Raw genomic sequence first — 20207 nt, 5'->3', positions numbered from 1 at the left:
TCTTCACTGCGTTCTGATTGCTGATTGGATGAGCAAGGAGCGATTTTCGGAACTGCTACAAAAGGTTGAGCAGAGCAAACATACTTTCAACAAGTGCATGAAGGCTACAAACTGAACTACAGCTGCTAGTGTTATAGATGACTCGCTGCACTGGAGAGCATAAGGAGGAGGAAGCCGTTCACAGATGGAGAATACATGAAAGAGTGGTTCATTAAAAAAAACGCATCGCATTATTCTCCGAATAAAAAAATAAATAAAATAAATTATTCAGAAAATGAAAGAAATGCCCCTCCCTGCAAAGACAGTCAATGACAGGACCAATAGAATGGCAACAAACATCACCAGTTGGCAAATTGATGACATTAATTCAGTGCAAGCATGTTGAATTGCCTGTGATGAGTCAAGTGATGTAAATGATATTGAGCAGACAGCACTGATATGTAGATATGTGAACTCTGATGGGCTTTTTTATGTTAAAGTTGGTCACATTTTCTTTCTCTCACGGGAACAAGTATTTGTTCAGTGTTTAAATTATTTCAAAGTAAGCCTACACATGCACTCTGTTTTTGTAACAGGTAAAATTTGAAAAAGATTAAAACTTTTAGAAGTTTATAAGCTGTGACATGTTTTGCAGGCTCCAGACCATTTTTCCTGGCTCTTTTGATGCCAAAGGTTGCCGACCCCTGTCTTAGACCCAACATCGTGTATCGTCTCGTCAACTGTCTAGTGGCCCCCTTACTTTTAAGGGATCTAAATTTCAGCATCAAGGCTAGATTTTGGAAAACATTTGAACTACACTACTTAGGGACCTCTGAGACTTATATAAAATTGTTGATAAATAATATAATATGGGACCTTTAACAATACTGCCCAGTTACAAAAACAAAAACACACCCAAAAAGCTAATCTCCTTGCCTCGCTTTCCTTTCAAGCTCAGCTCAAGCCTGAGAGGGCAACAGTTTACATTCCACATATGCATTTATAATAAATTATGTCAGACATAAGGAGGAATTAGAGGGCAATCTGACGCTTCTTCAGTCTTGAGTCTTGGCCTCTCTTGACAAACTATGACGGGGCTTGCAAGTCGGTTGGGAAGACCTCCCATATCAGGTTGGTTATGTAAGGTCCGGTGTTTCAGCACGCCTCGGCTTTACACTGACCTCCATACTATAAGTACTGCTCAATCAGTAATCACTAGTCGCAGTGAGACCGTATGCTTTGTGTGGAGCTTTAACCTCTATGGAGGTTGTTTACTGAAGAGATAGTTAACATGACAAAACAAAAGGGGTCAGATGTAGTTTGAAATTGCATTTAGTATTCAAATGTGGGGCAAAGACAAATGTGGTGATGTGTATTTCCAAAGCTAATGTCTTGATATTGAACAGTGTGGTAAGTGATTGAGTCCACACATGGTTAGAGGGTTCAAAGGTGACAAAACGTCAGTGGGAAATTGAGCTGAGTCACATCTCAGTCTCCACTACTGCCGTCACATCACCACGTGCATTTTATCTCTCCACCAGGGCACATCACATGACATCAGGCATTTGGCTGCGTGGTCATGTGACACACCCACAATTCCTCCTGCATGGCCCCTCCCTCTTCCAACTGCTCCTTCCAATGTGGAAACCATGGCAACGGCCAGTTGGAACCAGTTTGTGACACGTAGCCTTCATTTTGTGTGAGGAGAAGCAGGAGGTTCAGGTGCTGCCGTGGGAGAAAATGGAGCCCAGTGCCCGCAGGAGCCTCAAACTTTTTCAAAATGAGGGGGCAGGCAGGCTTCCTCCTCCAACTCCTCCTTCTTCTTCTTACATATGACCGCACTGCGACTTCCTGTTCAGTTCAGCACGCTCGCATGAGCAAAGTTGGAGAGGAACCTGAAACTCCAGTGGACACAGCTCTATGCAACCGCAATGCACTGAGCTTGCATGCTAAGAAACTAAAAATAACTTTATAGACTAACTCCTCCCATGTGACGAAGACTGATCAATAGTCGGACAACCACATCACAATTATCATCAATTGTGCATAACTGGTAATGCTTGTGTTCTTTGCACCTTTTATCCTCATAGATTCCACTTGGCAGTAGTATGAAAGCTGATTACAGGTGGAAGAAAAGAGTTTTGTTGTGGAGAAAGTTGGACAAAACACACAACACTGAGCCACACACCATGCAGTCATATCATTTGGTTATTGCAGATTAGACCATGTAATGTAAAAAGAAAAAAAAAGTCCCTTATGGTGACCAGAATGTCACCATATACTTTGGGGTGTCCCACTTTTTTTACACTTATTTGTGTAAGCTTCTACTCTTGTACCACTGCACACAAAAGGGTGAAAACTTGGCAAAACATATGATTTGACAAATACACCATATGGTGGGGCTGTTATGAAAGCCCAAAGTCTGACTCCCATAAGTCGACTCGACTTGAAATTTCACACACAGCTCAATGTGCTCTCCAAAACACCCAATGTAACAAAATTTGCTACTTTTAGACCACTCATCTCCTGAGCCACCAGCTTATTGTGGTGGAGGAGTTTGTGTGTCCCAATGATCCTAGGAGCTAAGTCTGTGAGCTTTCATGCCCCTCGTAGGGTGACCCATGACAAACAGGTCCTAGGGGAGGGACCAAAGAGTGGCTCATCAGACCCTAATGATGAGATATAACATTGGACCTAGATTTTCATCGCCCAATGCGGGTCACCAGGGGCCCTCTGGAGCCAGGCTTGAAGGTTGGTCATGATGGCGAGCATCTGGTGGCTGGGCCTGCACCTATGGGGCCCGGCCGGGAATAGCTCGAAGAGGTAACATAGGTCCCCCTCCCATGGGCTCACCACTCATCGGAGGGGCCAAAGGGGTCGGGTGCAGAGCGAGCTAGTTCCGGCTAGATATAGTCGGACTCACCTCGATGCACAGCAAGGGCTCTTGAACCAGTCTTCTCAAGAGGGGCTGGACTTTATTCCACTCTGGCATTGCCATCAGTGAGAGGCGCAACTTTGATCAATCCACACAACTTCTCTGCACATAATGGCCAATCGCAGTCATTTTCACCTATCGAATTTGTCCCTAAGCAGCGCTCAAATGCACACATCAACTGCCTAACCAATCAAAGAATCAAAGTGTGCCTTCATGGCCCACCTTCATCCTCACTTCCTTGTTTACATTGACAGAGATGTCGACATATGATCTCTGTGATTCCATTTCGGAATAAGGCTTTAACATAAAATGTGGAAAAAGTGAAGTACTGTGAATACTTTCTAGATGCACTAGACTCAAATTCCATGGCAATAAGTTTGGGTCTTGGGGATAAATTCAAAATACAAAGATGGTCCCCACTGCGTATCCTTCTCTCACCTTTTAGATGTGCTCATATCAACAGGCTCCTCCCCCGTCTGCACCTCCACCTTGATAGTAGCCTTCACCTCCCCAGTCTTTAGGATGCTGGCTGCCAGTTTAGCGGACTGTTCACTCTTCAGCTTGACACCCTCAACTCCGGGCCCAACCAGGGCCAGTGGACTTCCGGCAGAATCCCCTTTCTCCAGCTTGACCCGTTTGGCGTCCATGTCTCCCAGGGAACTGGTAAGGCCCACGCCGTCCCTCTCCATTGCCCTCTTCTGGCTGCGTGTTTGACGCACAGCCTCTTCTGACATGGCTGCTCTCAACCTGGAAAGATGGGAAACACATTGAAATGCTGAGCCTGAATATTGAATTACTGTAAGTGGCACATAAACATGTAGACAATAGCATGATAAACATTACAGGAAAACACAACCTCATTACTTGGACTTTGAAAGTGCAACTCCTTCAGTAACTGTATGTGTAAGATGCTTTCGCCGAGCAGAAGTGCTAATGGGTGAGGATACTAGACAAGATATCAAAGCATATCATAGCAATCCCCAGATACACTGCAAAATATGACCCTGAGGGGCTGTGAGCAATATAGGATGACATTAGAACAAACCGATTGGACGCCGAGTTGAGACTGTGATGTTTAGTTGATGGCTTGACATCATTGCCGCATCAATGCTTTTCAATCCGTGATCTCGCCTTTAAAATCATTGCAAAAAAAGTCACATAAATTACATATGTTATTCATTGATTTAATTTGGATCCATAGGAAACAAACAATGCTATTATTCTATTAAACAGAATTTTAGGGAATTAACGTACAGTGGAACCTTGGTTAGCCTCTTGGTTACCGTTCCAGAAGCTCTGACACTAACCAACACGAACGCTAACCAAATAAATTTTGCCCATAATATAAAGCCACTTAATCTGTTCCAGAAAGCCAAAAATCCAAAACACATTTTTATACTTTTACAATTATAGCTTTACATGCAGAAAACAATTTGAAATGCACATAAATGATGAATGAAGGGGATAAATTAACATTTAAGGTTACTTTCACCTTTATTGAAGATGTGAGTCTTGACATGTGGCAGCAAGATCCACCACCGCCATCTTCCCACATTAAGGACACAGTAGGATTCACTCAGCGTATTAATAACATGACAGGACGTGCACCATATTGTACGCCAACCGGAGAATGCACGCAAACAGAGGCAAAACTGTGGCGTAAGCATTTGACGTTGACTGAAAAACATGTTAATCATGGCGGACACTAACAGAGGTTCCACTGTGCGTTTAAAGTAGCATACCGCTTTCTGATGAAAATCCTGTATCTCCACTTTTGACAATCTTGACTCTTTAACATAACCAATGAAAATGTGTTTAATAAGGCCATGTTTTTTTTTAACAAGTATCTCGGGGATACTGACAGAAGAATTCAAAATAGTACTACTTCAAGGACCGTGGAGACAAGAACCGATCAAGGTTACTTTGTTGTCATAAAACAAGTCACAACAACCTTGGATAATAAAGGTTTTCAGCAGGAGACTGCATATTATGCATACATGATACAATCAGGTTAGAATCAAGTGGCTAAATTAGTTAGTAGTTAAATTAGTCCGATGGTTTTGAACTTGTTTTTCCTGCCAAGTACGACCTAAACACAGAAAAGCATTTTTGGTTGGGGGGGATATAAAAACAAAAGTGCTCATTTATTACTCTTCAAAACAGTGCTCATCTGTAGTGGTCTTGTTTGAAACGTGGATATAAAATACATTTTAGACAAATAAATAATTCACTTTATTATCAATAAAGCTTTGTGCACATAAAATAATTGTTAACGTAACGTGCCCTTTTATAATTAATGTGATCTTAAATGCAAATACAAATGTGTACACCTTAATATTGTTTTTTTCAGGAGTTTTTAAAACAGTTTTCTTAGTTACAATAAAATCTACGATATAAGTTTTATACTGTACATACCTTTGTGAGGGGGTGAACTTATATGCGGTATATATATATATTTTTTTTCTCAAGTACCCCCTGAAGTGCCTTTAAGTACCCGTACCCCATTTTAAGAACCAGTGACTTGGCCTATTAGCCAATTTCAAGGTAGACTATTAATGTAATGCTTTGAAGACATTGTGAGCTGTAACATTTTACCATCACTACAACATCTAGCCATTATGACTTTACTCACATCCTTATTAAACGGGATGCTAGAAGCTTTGCTAGTGGAACAGCAAGCACACTCTATGTAGCTTTATTAATGTCTTTAAAAAAAACTTAAAAAAAAAAAAACATCGACCCCACTAAAGCACTTACAGACATTGTTTGGACTGAAACCAAGTGCTCAGACTAAAGACAAATCCTCATTCTGTCATCGGAAAGCTGACGATGGCTCTTTCGATGTCAAATGTGAAATTATCACAGCTTTGAGTTACCTGATCCCAAGATTCTCTTAGAGACGGCCAACTGGTTTCATAACAACTGTTCCAAACAAGTCTTGCTAATTGGGAGATGTACTGGTTTTAACCACTGCAGAAGCCGAGCGAGGCGCGAAGAGTGAGGGTGGAGACCAGAAAAAAATGTCTCAAATAAGGTAGGAGTAGACTAGAAAAACAACATTCCTAAAAATAAAAAAAAAGACAAAAATAAATTCATGACAGCGATACGGGTGAAGACGATTCCTGCCAACAAGGTGTCCCTTCATTTTTTCAGCGAGTTGGCAGCCATAAGCAGCACATATACTTCACAATGTAGGCATTAACTTAATAAATAAGGGACACCTTGTTGGCAGCGTCAACCAACCCAACCAACACATTTCACAGACTATTTCTCATTCTCACCGTCCCTGGTCAACTCAATACAGAACATGTACGTTTATCCGGTCGCACATGTGCTGGTAGATGAAAAATTCACTTGCAATGTGTCATATTTTATCGCTGTCTGGAGCCCTGCTCTGTATTGTATATTTATTTGTTAGAGCCTAAATATAAAAAGGTATATTTAATTATATTATATTGTGTGCATGCAGGTGTAATGTGGGTAAAATTATTTAAGTATTGTTTATTTTTAGGTCAAGAGGTGCATCTTTTAGCCTACTTTGTGTGGAGTGAACACGGTGACACAGCTATAATGTATTTTTCTAAGCCTAAAAAATAAAATGGATTGCAGATGAATATTTGTTCATTTCATGTTAGGAATTTAGGAAAGGATTACATTAGGGGTGTCTTGAGAGAAGATCTCGGGAAATTAAAACGTTACGATATTTCTCGTTTAAAGAGAAAAGCTGTCTCACGCTAATAGGGAAGCCAGAAGAAGACTTTGACTATCAGATTGTGAACATCGCTACTGTGAATGATAATAGACGTAATATGGAAGCGGCAGTTCGTGAGGCAGGATTGGAATCGCACATTAAGTGCTTTGGCACGCTATACACTTTGCACGTGTCGTTATTCCACTGATACTGCCACGGTGTTGTCATCGTTTCTTTTTTTATATTACTCACGTCGAGGGTCACCAACGGCGATGATGTGATTCAGAACGAGACAGAAGTCGAGGAAAAATGGTATAAACTGTTTACTCTCCGCTGAACAACAAGCAACAACCACTTAGCAACAGTTGCTAACAACAATCACATGACCCGGAGACGGAAGTGAAACTTGGGTGACACAAGCAAATTTATAAAAACTCAGCAAATACACAATCCAACAATTCCAAAACACTTGTGGACAAGTTGTGACCTACACATTCACCACGCTTTGAAATAACGTAACATTCCAAGTTTTTTTATTGTTTATTTTTTATTACTTATGTTGTGACCTTTTATGAGCCACTGATTTAGCCAGTGATTGTATTTATTTGCATTTTGCTTTGTTTTTTCTTGGTAAGAATATTTATGGTGTTGTGACATGAGTCGCAGGATTAGCCACTGAAAACTGCATTTTATTTATTAAAAATAATTCAGGTATTTCTTGTTATTTATTTCAAATACATATGTTCCACTTCCATCATGTTCTATTATATTGTTTAAAAACCTTAACAGAAAAGTGATTTGCCTTCTCCTTTTCAATAAAGATATTACAAAATGACACATTTTAGAGCTGTAACTACAATATCATGAAACAGTGATATTTTTGCTCAAGGTTATCACACCGTCAGAATCTCATACCGGCCCATGCCTAGTTAAAATATTGTCTCATCTCGTGCTTGTGAACTCAATATCATACATCGTCTGGTCTCATGACCCGAGTGTATCGTGACACCCCTAGATTACATACAGGAAATAATCCCTCATTTATCGTGGTTAATTGGTTCCAGACCCGACCGTCATAAGTAAATTTTCTTTATCAATGGAATATTTTTGTAGTTAGCATAGAAAACCTTCCTTGCAACCTAAATACGTTTAACACTATTGGAGCCCCATAGTCATGTTTATACTTGTATTACCCAATAAAGCAAACATAATAGAAAATAAGACAGGAGACAAAAGACATAAACTCACAGGTTAGCACAGGGTTCCTAGGTTTTTTTTTGGCCAGCGTACTTCCTGCAATGGCTACTGTCTCATCAATATAACGTTACTGACACCGAGTGATCAGTGTAGAATGGTACTGTAATGCCCCCGTTTGTGGCTACGGAGAGACTACCGATGCACTTCAATCACTAGATTAACAAGAAGAGAACATTTATGCAGTATACATTCGCATTGGAGCTGTTGTCAGCCACAACTCATGTCAGTCAGTCAGCAGTCCACACTGCTAACACTCAGCTTAACACAGTCAATTCTAGCTAGCTGATGTCAGTCACACACACACACACACTTCCCACTTTCCAGGCCCCGCCCCGTATACACTACACATCACGACTTATTTGTATTTTCATTCATTTAGCTATTGTTATTGCTTGAAAATGCTTAATTTAGGACAATAATATATAAAATTGTATTAAATATGTTTTTTTTCTTAATAATATGCCGTAGTCAACCACAGAACAGCAAAAATGTATTCATTTATTCTTAAAAACCACAATAGTGTGAATCCGTGATATTTGAACCACAAAGTGGTGAGGGACGACTGTAAAGTGGATAAAGTGCAGAGTAGCACTTCTTGAAGCCACACAAACACATCTCGTTAGCAAACGCTACAGATAAACTTGTGCCTTGTAGGGCTAAAAGCACTTTTAAAATAAATTTAATTCCAACACACTTTGCTTTACCTATTGCATGATGTTTGTATTTAAAATTGTTGTAAAATAGAATAATATAGGACCTTTACAGTTGTGACATTCCATCATGTACAGTACATTACATTTTGGACACAATTCCATCCATCCATTTTCTATACCGCTTCTTCCTCATTAGGGTCGCGGGGGCATGCTGGAGTCTATCCCAGCTGACTTCGGGCGACAGGCGGGGTACACCCTGGACTGGTCGCCAGCCAATCGCAGGACATTTTGGACACAATTGCTCTCACCAAAACATTCAAAACCATCACAAATTACATGTCTGTGTTGAGTGCATGAATCCTAAATTATCCTGTACTGGTACACAAAAAGGGCACATTTAGCTGGCCCTTCCCTAAACACAAACTGCGAAAACAACATTCCGAAAATACAGTGAATGACTTTGCGCATCAAAGTCATGCAAACCCTTGTAGGGTTTCAATGGTGTCAAGTACAACATGATGGTAACCCTTTGGGATGAAGCAGTGTGTCAGAACTGTGTGGCACTGTGAACAGCTGCAGGTCAACACAAACTGCTGGTCCCACAAGAGAGAGGGGATGGCATCCTGATACATCAGTTAATGTGCTGGGTGTATCACTTGCTGCTAAGCAACAAGTCAGGTAAACAAAATTTTTGTACATGCTTTTAGTTGCGCACACACACACACACACACACACACACACACACACACACACACACACACACACACACACACGAGACAGGCTAAATGGATATTGGTTGCAGCGCTCACTCCCCAGAGGTTGTTTTCTACCTTGTCTCTTGGTTTCTATACAAGCACTGGAAGCTCGTAGTATGATGTGAGGTAACACACAACCTCCAGCTTATAGGAAAGTTGTCACACCACCATTCGCATTCACTTTTTTGTTACACACTTAAACTGTGCACTTGTCCAAAGTAATAGAGCCCATTTAATGTATAAAATACAATGTAACATCAATGAGTGTGGGAGGACACAAACATTAGCAATACTAGCATAGCAATCTGAGCTACAGTACTAACATTACAGTCATATGTTAACAGAAACATCACGCTAGGTTAGTCTATTAGCTTTTAGAAAAACAAAATGATCAAACTTACAGTTCCCACAGCTGTAGCTGACTGACAGCTAGCAGAAGTATAGGTTTTATTTTAGGCTGTGTAGCAAAGCCTGTTTTTTTTGTCCACAAGGAAGAAAGTTTTTAAAAAATGACTGTTTGAATGACTTCTCTCAAAAGGTAAAGGGTGCACTGGTTACAGTTTTCTGGCTGATCACGAATCTTTAAAAAGCCTGACGTGCCGAAAAGATTTTTTTTTTAAATACCTGATAGCATACACCTACAATGTTCCAATCTTATTTTGCTAAAAAACAATGAACAATACAAAGGTGTTGTTTTAACTGCACAAGGTAGTTCTCTCAAATACAAATGAAAAGTTTAGAAAATTGCTATCCAAACTACTAAATTGCAGCAGTTCCTTTAATCCTTTATTTTCCATTTTTTTAAAAACGCAATCAAAACTTAAGCGGCGTTTACACTTGCACGGATTTTGCCTCTGCATTGTCCCACAATTTGCCATGGCAATGCGTGTCATTTATTTATTTATGACACGGCAGAAAAGCATGAAGACCAGTTTGTGCATTGTTTGCGTTCCATTTACACATAAATTACACACTTGGCATGTAGGCCTGTCACAATAACACATTTTGCTGGATGGTAATTGTCCTACAAATTATAGTCGATAATCGATATTAACATTTTTTGAGACAATCTGTTCATTGATTATATGGCATAATAGAGCACATGGTATCAAAAGCAATAAACTTTAATTTCTCAAGTGTTTAACATTGTAATTGGAATGTCAAATATGTTTAATTAAATTAAACAAACATAAACTAAACAAACAAAAAAAGAAAAAAGTAAATGAAAATTAAATGGAATGTTTCTTTTAGAAAAAATTGCAGTTAAATAAAAATCACAATCATAACCAAAAACTAGACCCTGTCGCTGTTAAGAAAAAAAAAACACTTCAATAAAAAAACACGCACACACATGCAGTTATGTAGTGTATTGTTAAACTAATATGAGGGGTCATATTTTAACTGGGCCACATATCTGTGGTGGCAGAATAAAATGCAATGATTCTGATGTCCTCCAACACGGCTTCTTTCACTGGGTTATATAGTTCAAGAATTACCGTTTGACATGTACATGTACTTTATCTCAGGCAATTCGTACTGTCTGTCAAATGTTTATAACATTTGCTGAAATGTTGGCTTTTCAACCGTACACATGCAGAGTGTGGTAAAAAGACAAGGAAAACAAACACACATACATGCTCATGTCAATTTATCGAAGTTGGCAAAATTAAATTTGACTTCTCCTACTGACACACAATTCGTTACCGAAAATGGTGCACACAGGCACGACATGATCACGCCCCTCATGACTTATTTATACCTTGTCACAGGCTGTTTACATCTATTACACGACAATACTACGGGCAACACGCATTGTTCCCGTATGGGTATGCATTGTCACCACTTCCCAAATCCGTGAAGCATTCGTGGCATTATTTGATTCCCGCTGTGTCACGCATGACATCACGCAACAGCAGGCATCGCCCCTAGCTTCATTAATTCCTCTATTTGCAAGGGACCTAACAAGATGTTCAACTCCAGAGAAGAAGCTCTCACTGCAGGAAAGAAAGGTAAGTCTATATCAGGGGTGTCAAAGTCGTGCCATAGAGGGCCGAGACAATGCGGGTTTTCTTTCCAGCCGGTCACTAAAGCAGGTGATGTTAATGAGCAACACCTTCAATATGAGAGAAGGAGGTCATCAATTAAATCACCTGCTGAAGAAACCGGTTGGAGAGAAAACATGCAGCGTCTCGGCCCTCCATGGCACGAGTTTGACACATGTGCTCTATATTATCTCGCAACTGCAGGAAGAGAATGTGCAAAGAGCAGGAAGGGGTTATAAACTAGAAAAAGAAGCACGGACAGAGTGTGGGAGAAGCAAATGCTGACTACAAGACATTGCTTTGGGCATTATGATCATTTAAGAGAAATTCACAAAGAAGATCCAAGAGGCTACAGTAATTACTATAGAATTCCCCGACTTGCTCGAAGAGGTGGTGATAAAGTTAGCCCATTCATGTACTGTTCATGTATGTTCAAGTTCACGTAAATTATCCGTACCACAAATTTTCAACATTTAGCCGTTTACACATACTTCTACCTGTTTACAACCAATTTACTCATTGGCACGTTCACTGTGGGGACAAAATAGGTGCAAGTGTACATGAAGCTTTACACTGCAGATCTGATTTGAGCCTCTTACCAAAAATAAGTGCACAGAGACCGAAAATGGCTAGTCGTCCAATGCCATGAAATCCAGGGTTTCCGCTACATGTAATGGATCGTGGCGGGGCGCCACAGCTCAATCAAAGCCGCCACACCTTGGAAATGAGGTTGTTTTTTTTTTTTTATTTATTTTGTTGTTTTCTTTACGTGAAAACAATGTTAAGTAATACAGTGTATGAATGGACATACAGAATAGGCTATATCAGGGGTGCCCATTAACGGCAATCGCGAAGGTCGCGTTGGTCGCGTCACCTACATCATAACCGTCACTTCGTAGATGTCGTATGACATTAGTTAGGAGGCATTAAGCTCATTCCTTTCATCTTTATGATTCTGATTACACACAAACTAACTAAGCGGTAAGATATCTATACCTATAACAAAAGTTATCCGCTCACTTGTAGCAGCTAGTTAGGTAGGGGGGGAAAAAGTCAATTGTTTCATGACTGCGCTTCGCGTCATGAACTCTTAAACTACTATTTCACAATGAAATGGAAAATGTGCCCATTGCTGAAAGCTTTTTAATATGTTGCCTTGACTACGGCTGCATTGTCTTTTGCATAATCCTTTTAATATCTCGTTTAATTGCTTGTATACAATATCTGTAATGTTGTATAGCAATGATGAACGGTACATAGCTATTTTCACTGACATACTACTCAGTTTATGTACACACCTATTGAGGAATTATGTGTAATTATCTTTATTGCCATATTTATTTGAATTGTGAATTACTGAATGATAAACTATTTTTGTGGCTGCCTTTCAAGCGGCTGTGTATGTTTATTCAAGCATATTTTTATGTGCGACATCTGGCATTGGTGTGATTCCCTGTCTACCCATTGATATCAAGGCGGCAGAATCGTGGCTAAGATGAAAGTCAAGCGGCTTGCAAGGAAGTGGAGATTCAAGCCTTCGGTACCTTTCATTATCATGGGAAACGTGAATTCACTACTGAGCAAGATCGACGAGCTGACAAGAACCTTCAGGGAGTGCAGCTTATTTGTGCTTTACTGAATGGGTAACATCTAGTGTCCCAGAGGCTAACTTGAGGAGCTAGCCAACTTCAGTACAGTCGGAGCGGCCAGGAACACAAGAGCCTGTGGAAAGTGCAAAGGAGGTGGGCTTGCACAGAACAAACTGTGGTGTCATACTGGCCATCTGAACATTAAAATGTCCATCTATACAGCATATTTTTAATATCAGTTGTCATTATCGGGTAAAAACCCCGGTACCAATGTCTACCGATATCACATTTACCGGTTAGATTTGACATGTGCTGTCTGTTTTATAGTAAGAGGTAGATCATTTTGATTGTGTGCACCCTTGATATACTTGTACATAAATACTCTCTCTCTCACTCATATATATATATTCATTCTCTATGTTTATACTAGGAGGTAGATCTTTGGGACAAAGTAGCCCACAGGCTGAAAAAGTGTGAGCACCCCTGTGCTATATAGATACATGTATAGCCTATTATTTACATATTGACCACAATTAATTTTAAATAAAATATCTATCAAATATCAAAAACATTTCACTACACTATTTTGAAAAACATGCACCAGAATCACCTGTCTGCCCTGTTGGCACTTGACAGATAAGGAGTGGAAGAAAAGGCAGAGAGAAAGGCATTTAAATTTAATGAATGCATTTGTTGTTCAAGCCTGTGAAAACGACCCTAATGTTGACATTATTACAGACAGTAAATTTTATTTTATTTTTTTTATTCCTGCCATCGCGATGCAGCAGCGGCAGTCCGCCTCCCATGCAGCCCGCGACCACAGCTTTAAAAAAAAAAATCCTAAACCCTGAACTCCATAATTTTTCTCGTAAAAGCATTCACTGCTCATAAGCGTTAACAGCGGGACTCTGCCTCTTTGCTCCAGCTAGCTTTAGCCTTAGCTCGATTGCTAGCTGTCAGTCTGGCAGGCCAAAAGGGGCCAGTGGCTGACTTTCAGACCTTTCAGATATATAAGGTTGGTGGATAAGACTGGTTTCATATGTAAGGATTGGCCGAACTCCGATACCCTATAACTAAGGAGATCGGCCAGCCAATCAATCGGTGCATACTTAAAAGTGGCGCAAACTAGTGAAGGAGATGACAGACGTTGGGTGCTCTCTTGGGACACAGTGTTACAGTTACAACATGTGTAAACCTTAACTTCACTCATCAGGTGGTAAATAGCAGCAAATTCTGCTAGTGTCCACATTCATTAGATTTGGCTAAGAATGGACTTAAAAAAAGGTGATGACCCAGCATCAATCAATCCAAGCAAACAGACACATACAATGGTAGTCCAATCAAAAAATGAACTGAATCTGATTGATCCCAACAAGCACATATGGTGGGCTGTGTTGTTTCTTACAGACTGCTTTGTTCATGTGGGATGAGTGGATCTCTTGTTCCCCCTCAAAGTAATAAGGCCTAACGGTAGGCCAGATCATTAATAGAGGAAGAAAGAGAGAGAGAACATGTACTCTATTCTGGTTCAACACAAGCTTCTGCAAATCAATAAGTAAAATATACTTGCAATTCTTTTGAGAGGACTGCATAGGTGAACATCAATCTTCTTGTCTATAAAACACATTGCATGGAGTAAATCTCCAAGCCTGGTGTTTTGTAAGTGAAAGCAAATGGAAATCTCCTGACCTGGTTTGACACTACAGAGTCTCTCTCCTTTTGTGTCCAGGGCTACAAGGAAAGAAGATCAATGGCAACAGCTCATCCCCCCCCACCCCCACCTCCTCCTCCTCAGGTGGCGTACCAGCCTCTTATCTCCCGCTCTATAATGATTTCCCCACTGGGAGACGACTGGGCCCAGTCAGCCAACACATTAACAGCCATTTTAAGCATGCAAGCCTTTCCAGTCATGTCTTTATGGTTCAATTAGAGACAAACTAGTCAATAACAGCTTTATTTTAAAATTTCTCGATGGAAGACATCACTATAAAAATGTAGCGCTCTCTGCTCTTTTTTTTATTTGTAAATAGTTCTCTCAAAGAATCAATGTTACGCTAATAGCCATGTAATATGAAAACACGAATGGCAACAGTTCTACTGTGTGTCATCAGATGAAAATCTTGTATCACCACTTGGAGAATCATGACCTTTTAAACACAAGAGTCATGTTCTTCATGTATTGTTTTATAACAGCATATTTATTAAAAAGTATCTTCATTTAAAACAGGTACTTCCTCTGAATGAAGCTGCTCCCACAGCAGACGACATGTTGCTCTTTCAACCTAAAAATAGTTGAGACTAAAGCGCCTCTACGGTTGCAACCACATAGTGCAATCCAAGTTGTCTCTACAAGACACGATTACTGTAAATGCTCCAATTAACGTCTCTATTAAAGTCATTCCTAAGGTCGCCAGGTGGGTGGTCTCTAATTAGCATTAACATTAGCCTGAACAGCTGTGGCTGTAGGCAACCCATAATGTTTTTATTAGCTTCACAAGAAGGCAGAAGCTGCTTTGAAATATGAGTGGTCAGCATCCAGCAGCGTTATCTAGCTCTGCATGCAGTTAAAAAAAACGTGTTGGTTGCGCTACTGGGCTGTTGGTGGGAAACTCGTGTGTTACACTTACCGTACTGTTATTTACAAAGAACTCATCAGTAGTATTATTGCTGGCTGGGCAGTTTGCTCCTTACTGCTCTCACAACATTGGTTCTTTTGCTGCAGTGTTGTTTAAAACATTTCAAGAGTCAGCTTACTTGTGCTAACCAGGCTTCCAGAGTTGAGTGCAGGGACCCAGCTGAGATGGTGCCACGTTTATGGGGTTGTCGGGCACATGTGGCTAGCGAGACATAATCTGACTGTACCAAAAGTGAAAAGACGCTTGCTTGTCTCCTCACACACTCACTCTTTCTTTCCTTCCCACACACACACCACAACAACAGAGAAGGTAAGTATGCATGTGCCTGCTTGCGTGCGTGTGTGTCCCTCCCTACTAGTTCCGTCCCGAACGCCAAGGGTTAAGCCCCTGCCATTTTAACGCCACTGACAGATCAGACCATTAGGGTGTTACCTAACAAAATGGAAGCCTTTAACCCTGAATCTGCCGGACTGGTTGCGTGTGCTCTTGTGTGTGTGTGTGTGTGTGTGTGTGTGTGTGTGTGTGTGTGTGTGTGTGTGTGTGTGTGTGTGTGTGTGTGCCAGAGGCACACTGAAGTGATTGTGTGTGTGGGTGTGTGTGTGTGTGTGTGTGTGAGAGCAACAACAAAACAAGGAAATGTATGTCTTGTAAATGATCATCCATGAACATCCATTCTCTCAAGCAACAACTTTTAAAAGGACACACAAGCACAGCGTGACAACCTTCAGCACCACATGGAATAATTGATCCACACTACTCCACAGATCTTCCATCCTTATTGACCACAAAGTGACCAAAAACATTTACTTGTCATAATGAAAAGGAATTGCTGGATGGTCTAAGTTTCTAAAAGTCAAACTGGTTCCAAATGGTTTCCTTATAATCCTATAAAACCAGAAGCCCAAACCCAGAAACTGAGCGGAGGGCCAGGACACACGCAGACTGCTATCAGATTACATTTCTGAGAAATGGATACAAGCAGGAAGTGACAAGAGTAAGTGAGGGGGTAAAAAAAAAACCCAAAAACATCCAGCAAGTACTCAAGCATATACCAGACAAGACTATAGGAAGACTGACACAGCTTCTGGACACAAAAGGAAAAACACCGGACTACCAGGTTGGCTAGGTTTGCTCATAATTCTTAATTTTTAGGCTATTAAAAATGAGTTTTTACCCAAAATGTTAAATTAATTCACAATAGCAATGCATTTGCAGGTTGTCAAGAGTGTGCCGTGGCAACAGGTGGAGCGAGAACCCACAATGACATTACCATTTTAGCCAATTAGAAAGCTGAAGAAAGTCATACTTGGAAAAGGCACATCAACAACAATGACGAAAATGGGAAACACACAACCTGAATTTCACAATCAAAAATAAGACAAAGAAAACATGAAAAGGCTGAGTTTACAAGGATTTTGGATATTGTTCGTCCTGGCACGAGTTTACCACAAAGTCATTTTTTTGTAACCTATAACAGTTTGCATGCGGACCAAAGGCTATGTTTTTGTGGTGATGGTCTTAAGACCTTGTCAGTGGGCTAGATTAGGATAGAAATGCATGGTTTATCATGCTGTATATTAAAATGTACCACAAAAAAACAACAACAAAAAAAAACTAACGGGTTCCAATAATGAGGTCAAATGTCAACTGTCAAACTCAAAGATTTGAAACTACTCCAAATAGGAAACAGTGACCTGTGTTCTGCACATTAAAAAAATTAAATCAAAAGATAATTGATTATGTCTTGTATTGATTATGACCCACTGTCCTGCCAGTGAGACCATCACAAATCTATTCTCTTCCTAGACGCACCCATACAATAATCAATACAATAATCATAAGCACTAATAATTGCACCAGAATACAGCTAGAGAATGATCGGTTATGGCGGACGACATTTTGAGTGTATTTGTGCCGTTAAAATGGTCTTCATTGCAAAACTGATGAGAATGAAATGGTAACTAATGTGTTCCCATTAAGTTCTAGAATGAGAAGTCATTTCAGGCAATACTGGTCATGCGGGTTCCACTTGTGAACGAAAAAAATAAATGTATTATCCAAGGCGACAGCTGGTTTCTTACAGTGGAAGTATGCGCAGTTTGATACTCCCAGCAAACAAAGAAGCAATGGAAGTACAGTTGTCTCTCGCAACATTGTGGTTTGATTAGCGCTCCCTCGCTATAATCGCGTTTTTTCAGAAATTGATTTATGATCGCTGTTTCGTGGTAGACTATGGTCTATTTCAGGGGTCACCAACGTTTTTCCTTGTGAGAGCTACTTTTACAAAATGAAAATGGCCAAGAGCTACTCATTTTTGTAACATTTATTTTCAGAGCTTATTTTAAACCCAAACAAAGCGAATATGCTTGTTTTACCAGAACATTAACAAAATGCTGGTGTCCACAACTTACATTTTGTATTTCAGAATGCATTTCTTTCTACTGTTCTTTCATTATTAACTGAAAACCTGAATGAAAAGCAGGCTTGCAGTCACCTCATGTGGTCGTGGGGGGCTACCTGGTGCCCACGGGCACCACGTTGAGGACCCCTGGTCTATTTATTAGTCAAAACATACTGAAATGCAAGTGATATGTAGTATTCTGGCCACTGGGTAGTAATGTTACATGGATGATAGAGACATCCATCCTTATTACATTACTCTACCTGGCACTCAGTGTCGCCAGCCATGGATGCAGAGTAAAAAAAGGTTCTTCTCCCATTCCGTGTGGAAGTGGCAAGTTGGTGGCTTCATAATTTGTCCTTCTTCCCCACTCGGTTTGAAACACTTTCTTAAATGTACAGTGGCTAGCAGCCGTTGAGAGTCTGTGTAGCATAATAGTTCAATCAAATAGTGCAATCTGGTGTAAAGAATGATTAATAGGAGTGTAAAGGTGACTATAGGAGTGTTATTTCATGTCTACAGGTCTCTAATGTGAAAAACCGTAGTTAGAAAGTCCTAAACAGGTTTTGTATGCTCTAACTATGAAAATTAATTTATTGCTGACAGGTTAACGAGGGCTGACTGTAATGATAGTTAGTGAATTAAGGTAGAAAAATGGTCAAAACACTAACACCACAAAAAATCGCATCATGGATGTAGTAAACAATTTGACAGGAAGTTCAGATGTATGTTCACTGGTAATGACAGTGGGGTGTATAATGTTTTCACCTTGTGGGACAGTGTCATGCCAAAATGTGGTCAACATTTTGTTGCTTGGCAAGCATTCTCCGTCTGACAGCGCATTGGTGAACTTTACTTTCCTGCCGCTGCGATTAAGGATCGAATGACAGTTAAGATGGATCACATATTACATGCACGTTTTGCTTCTATTGCAATTCCTACACACATTTTGCGAGACGTCAGCTCAATAAACATCTGTAAGTACATCCTTATTTGCTTTTCTGTTTTTACCCCCGATAATGCCAACATATAAGTCTGCCAGTGATGTAAGAGGGAAATGATTATGATGACAATAAAAGTGAACATGAAACTTATTGCAAATTATGAAATGAATGTATGCCATTAAATGAGCTAGAGTTGCACTTTATTTTACGCTGCATTTACTGCAAATGCACCAATTAATGCCTATACTATACTATACTATACTATACTATACTATACTATACTATACTATACTATACTATAGTCTCCAGGAATGTGGTTCGCATAAGCAAATAACTGCCGAGGTCTCGAATTAGCACCAGGCCAAAATATTAGCCTTAACAGCTGTGGCTGTAGGCAACCTCCTGATGTAGAGGTCAGCAGCTGTCTGTATGCGCTTTAAAATGTTGCTACTCAGCTGCCGGTGTGAAACTTGTGTGTTATACTTATCGTACTGTTGTTTACAACAAGCTCATCCACGGAATACTGGCTGGGCAGTTTGCTCCTTACTGTTATTACAGCATTGGTTCTGTTGCTGTTGTGTCAGTTGTACAATATACTTGTGAACAAATGACTGCATGGTCAAAGAGAGCTATGTTTTCCTTTCCACTTTTTCATGCACTCTAAATCAGTATTAACATTTAAAAATGAAGTTGTTACATATTATGGCCTTTCTAATTTCGGAAATAACAGTCTCTCTCTTTCTCTCTCTCTCTCATCAGCTGCTTCCAATTAACGCCCCGTCCTCTTTAAGGTTTGAGTAAATTTACGTCCCGGAAATAATTAGACCATTTATGACAATCAATCAATTCAACACAAGTAGGCATGGGCCGGTCACCGGTTTCAAAACCACAAAGATTTTGCGTCATACCGTTGTGAGAGAGTGGAGGTCCAGCGCAGCCACTACATGGAAATACTTTGTCACGTCCTTTGTTATTCCTCGCAGTCAAAACTGGGCTTTGATGTGTTGAAACCAAGCCGTGCGCTGTGTTGCCATACATCGGGCATATATAGCACAAGCATCGTTAGCATTGAGTGGCGCCGGTACGGCCGATGCTGTTGTCGTCAGTCAACAAATGACTCACATAGGGGGACACCAAATATGAAGATGTGATTGAGAAGGAGAAAGAAGTGGAGGATAAGTGGTATAAAGCGTTTTACTCTCCACTGAACAAGCAACAGCCAGGTAACAACGTCTTTGTTGCTAATAACAATCACATGACCGGGAAACAGAGGTTTGTGAATGATTCAGGAGGAGCAGTGTGGTTTTCATCCTGATCATGGAACT

At 40.2% G+C, this 20207-nt stretch overlaps 1 protein-coding gene across 1 annotated transcript in view; it reads right to left on the bottom strand.

Annotated features, from left to right (window-relative positions):
* gatad2ab (GATA zinc finger domain containing 2Ab) overlaps positions 1-20207 on the bottom strand; it is a 33804-nt gene that overhangs the window by 8858 nt on the left and 4739 nt on the right. The window contains exon 2 of the mRNA XM_054790320.1: positions 3353-3661. Coding sequence (XP_054646295.1) covers positions 3353-3648 — 296 coding nt within the window. The 5' untranslated portion in view covers positions 3649-3661. The remainder of the gene's footprint in view (positions 1-3352; positions 3662-20207) is intronic.

The sequence above is a fragment of the Dunckerocampus dactyliophorus genome, chromosome 10, assembly GCF_027744805.1.
Source record: "Dunckerocampus dactyliophorus isolate RoL2022-P2 chromosome 10, RoL_Ddac_1.1, whole genome shotgun sequence".
Taxonomy (NCBI): Eukaryota; Metazoa; Chordata; class Actinopteri; order Syngnathiformes; family Syngnathidae; genus Dunckerocampus; species Dunckerocampus dactyliophorus.
The sequence above is the reverse complement of the archived record's forward strand: the minus strand, read 5'-3'. Positions and strand labels throughout refer to the sequence as shown.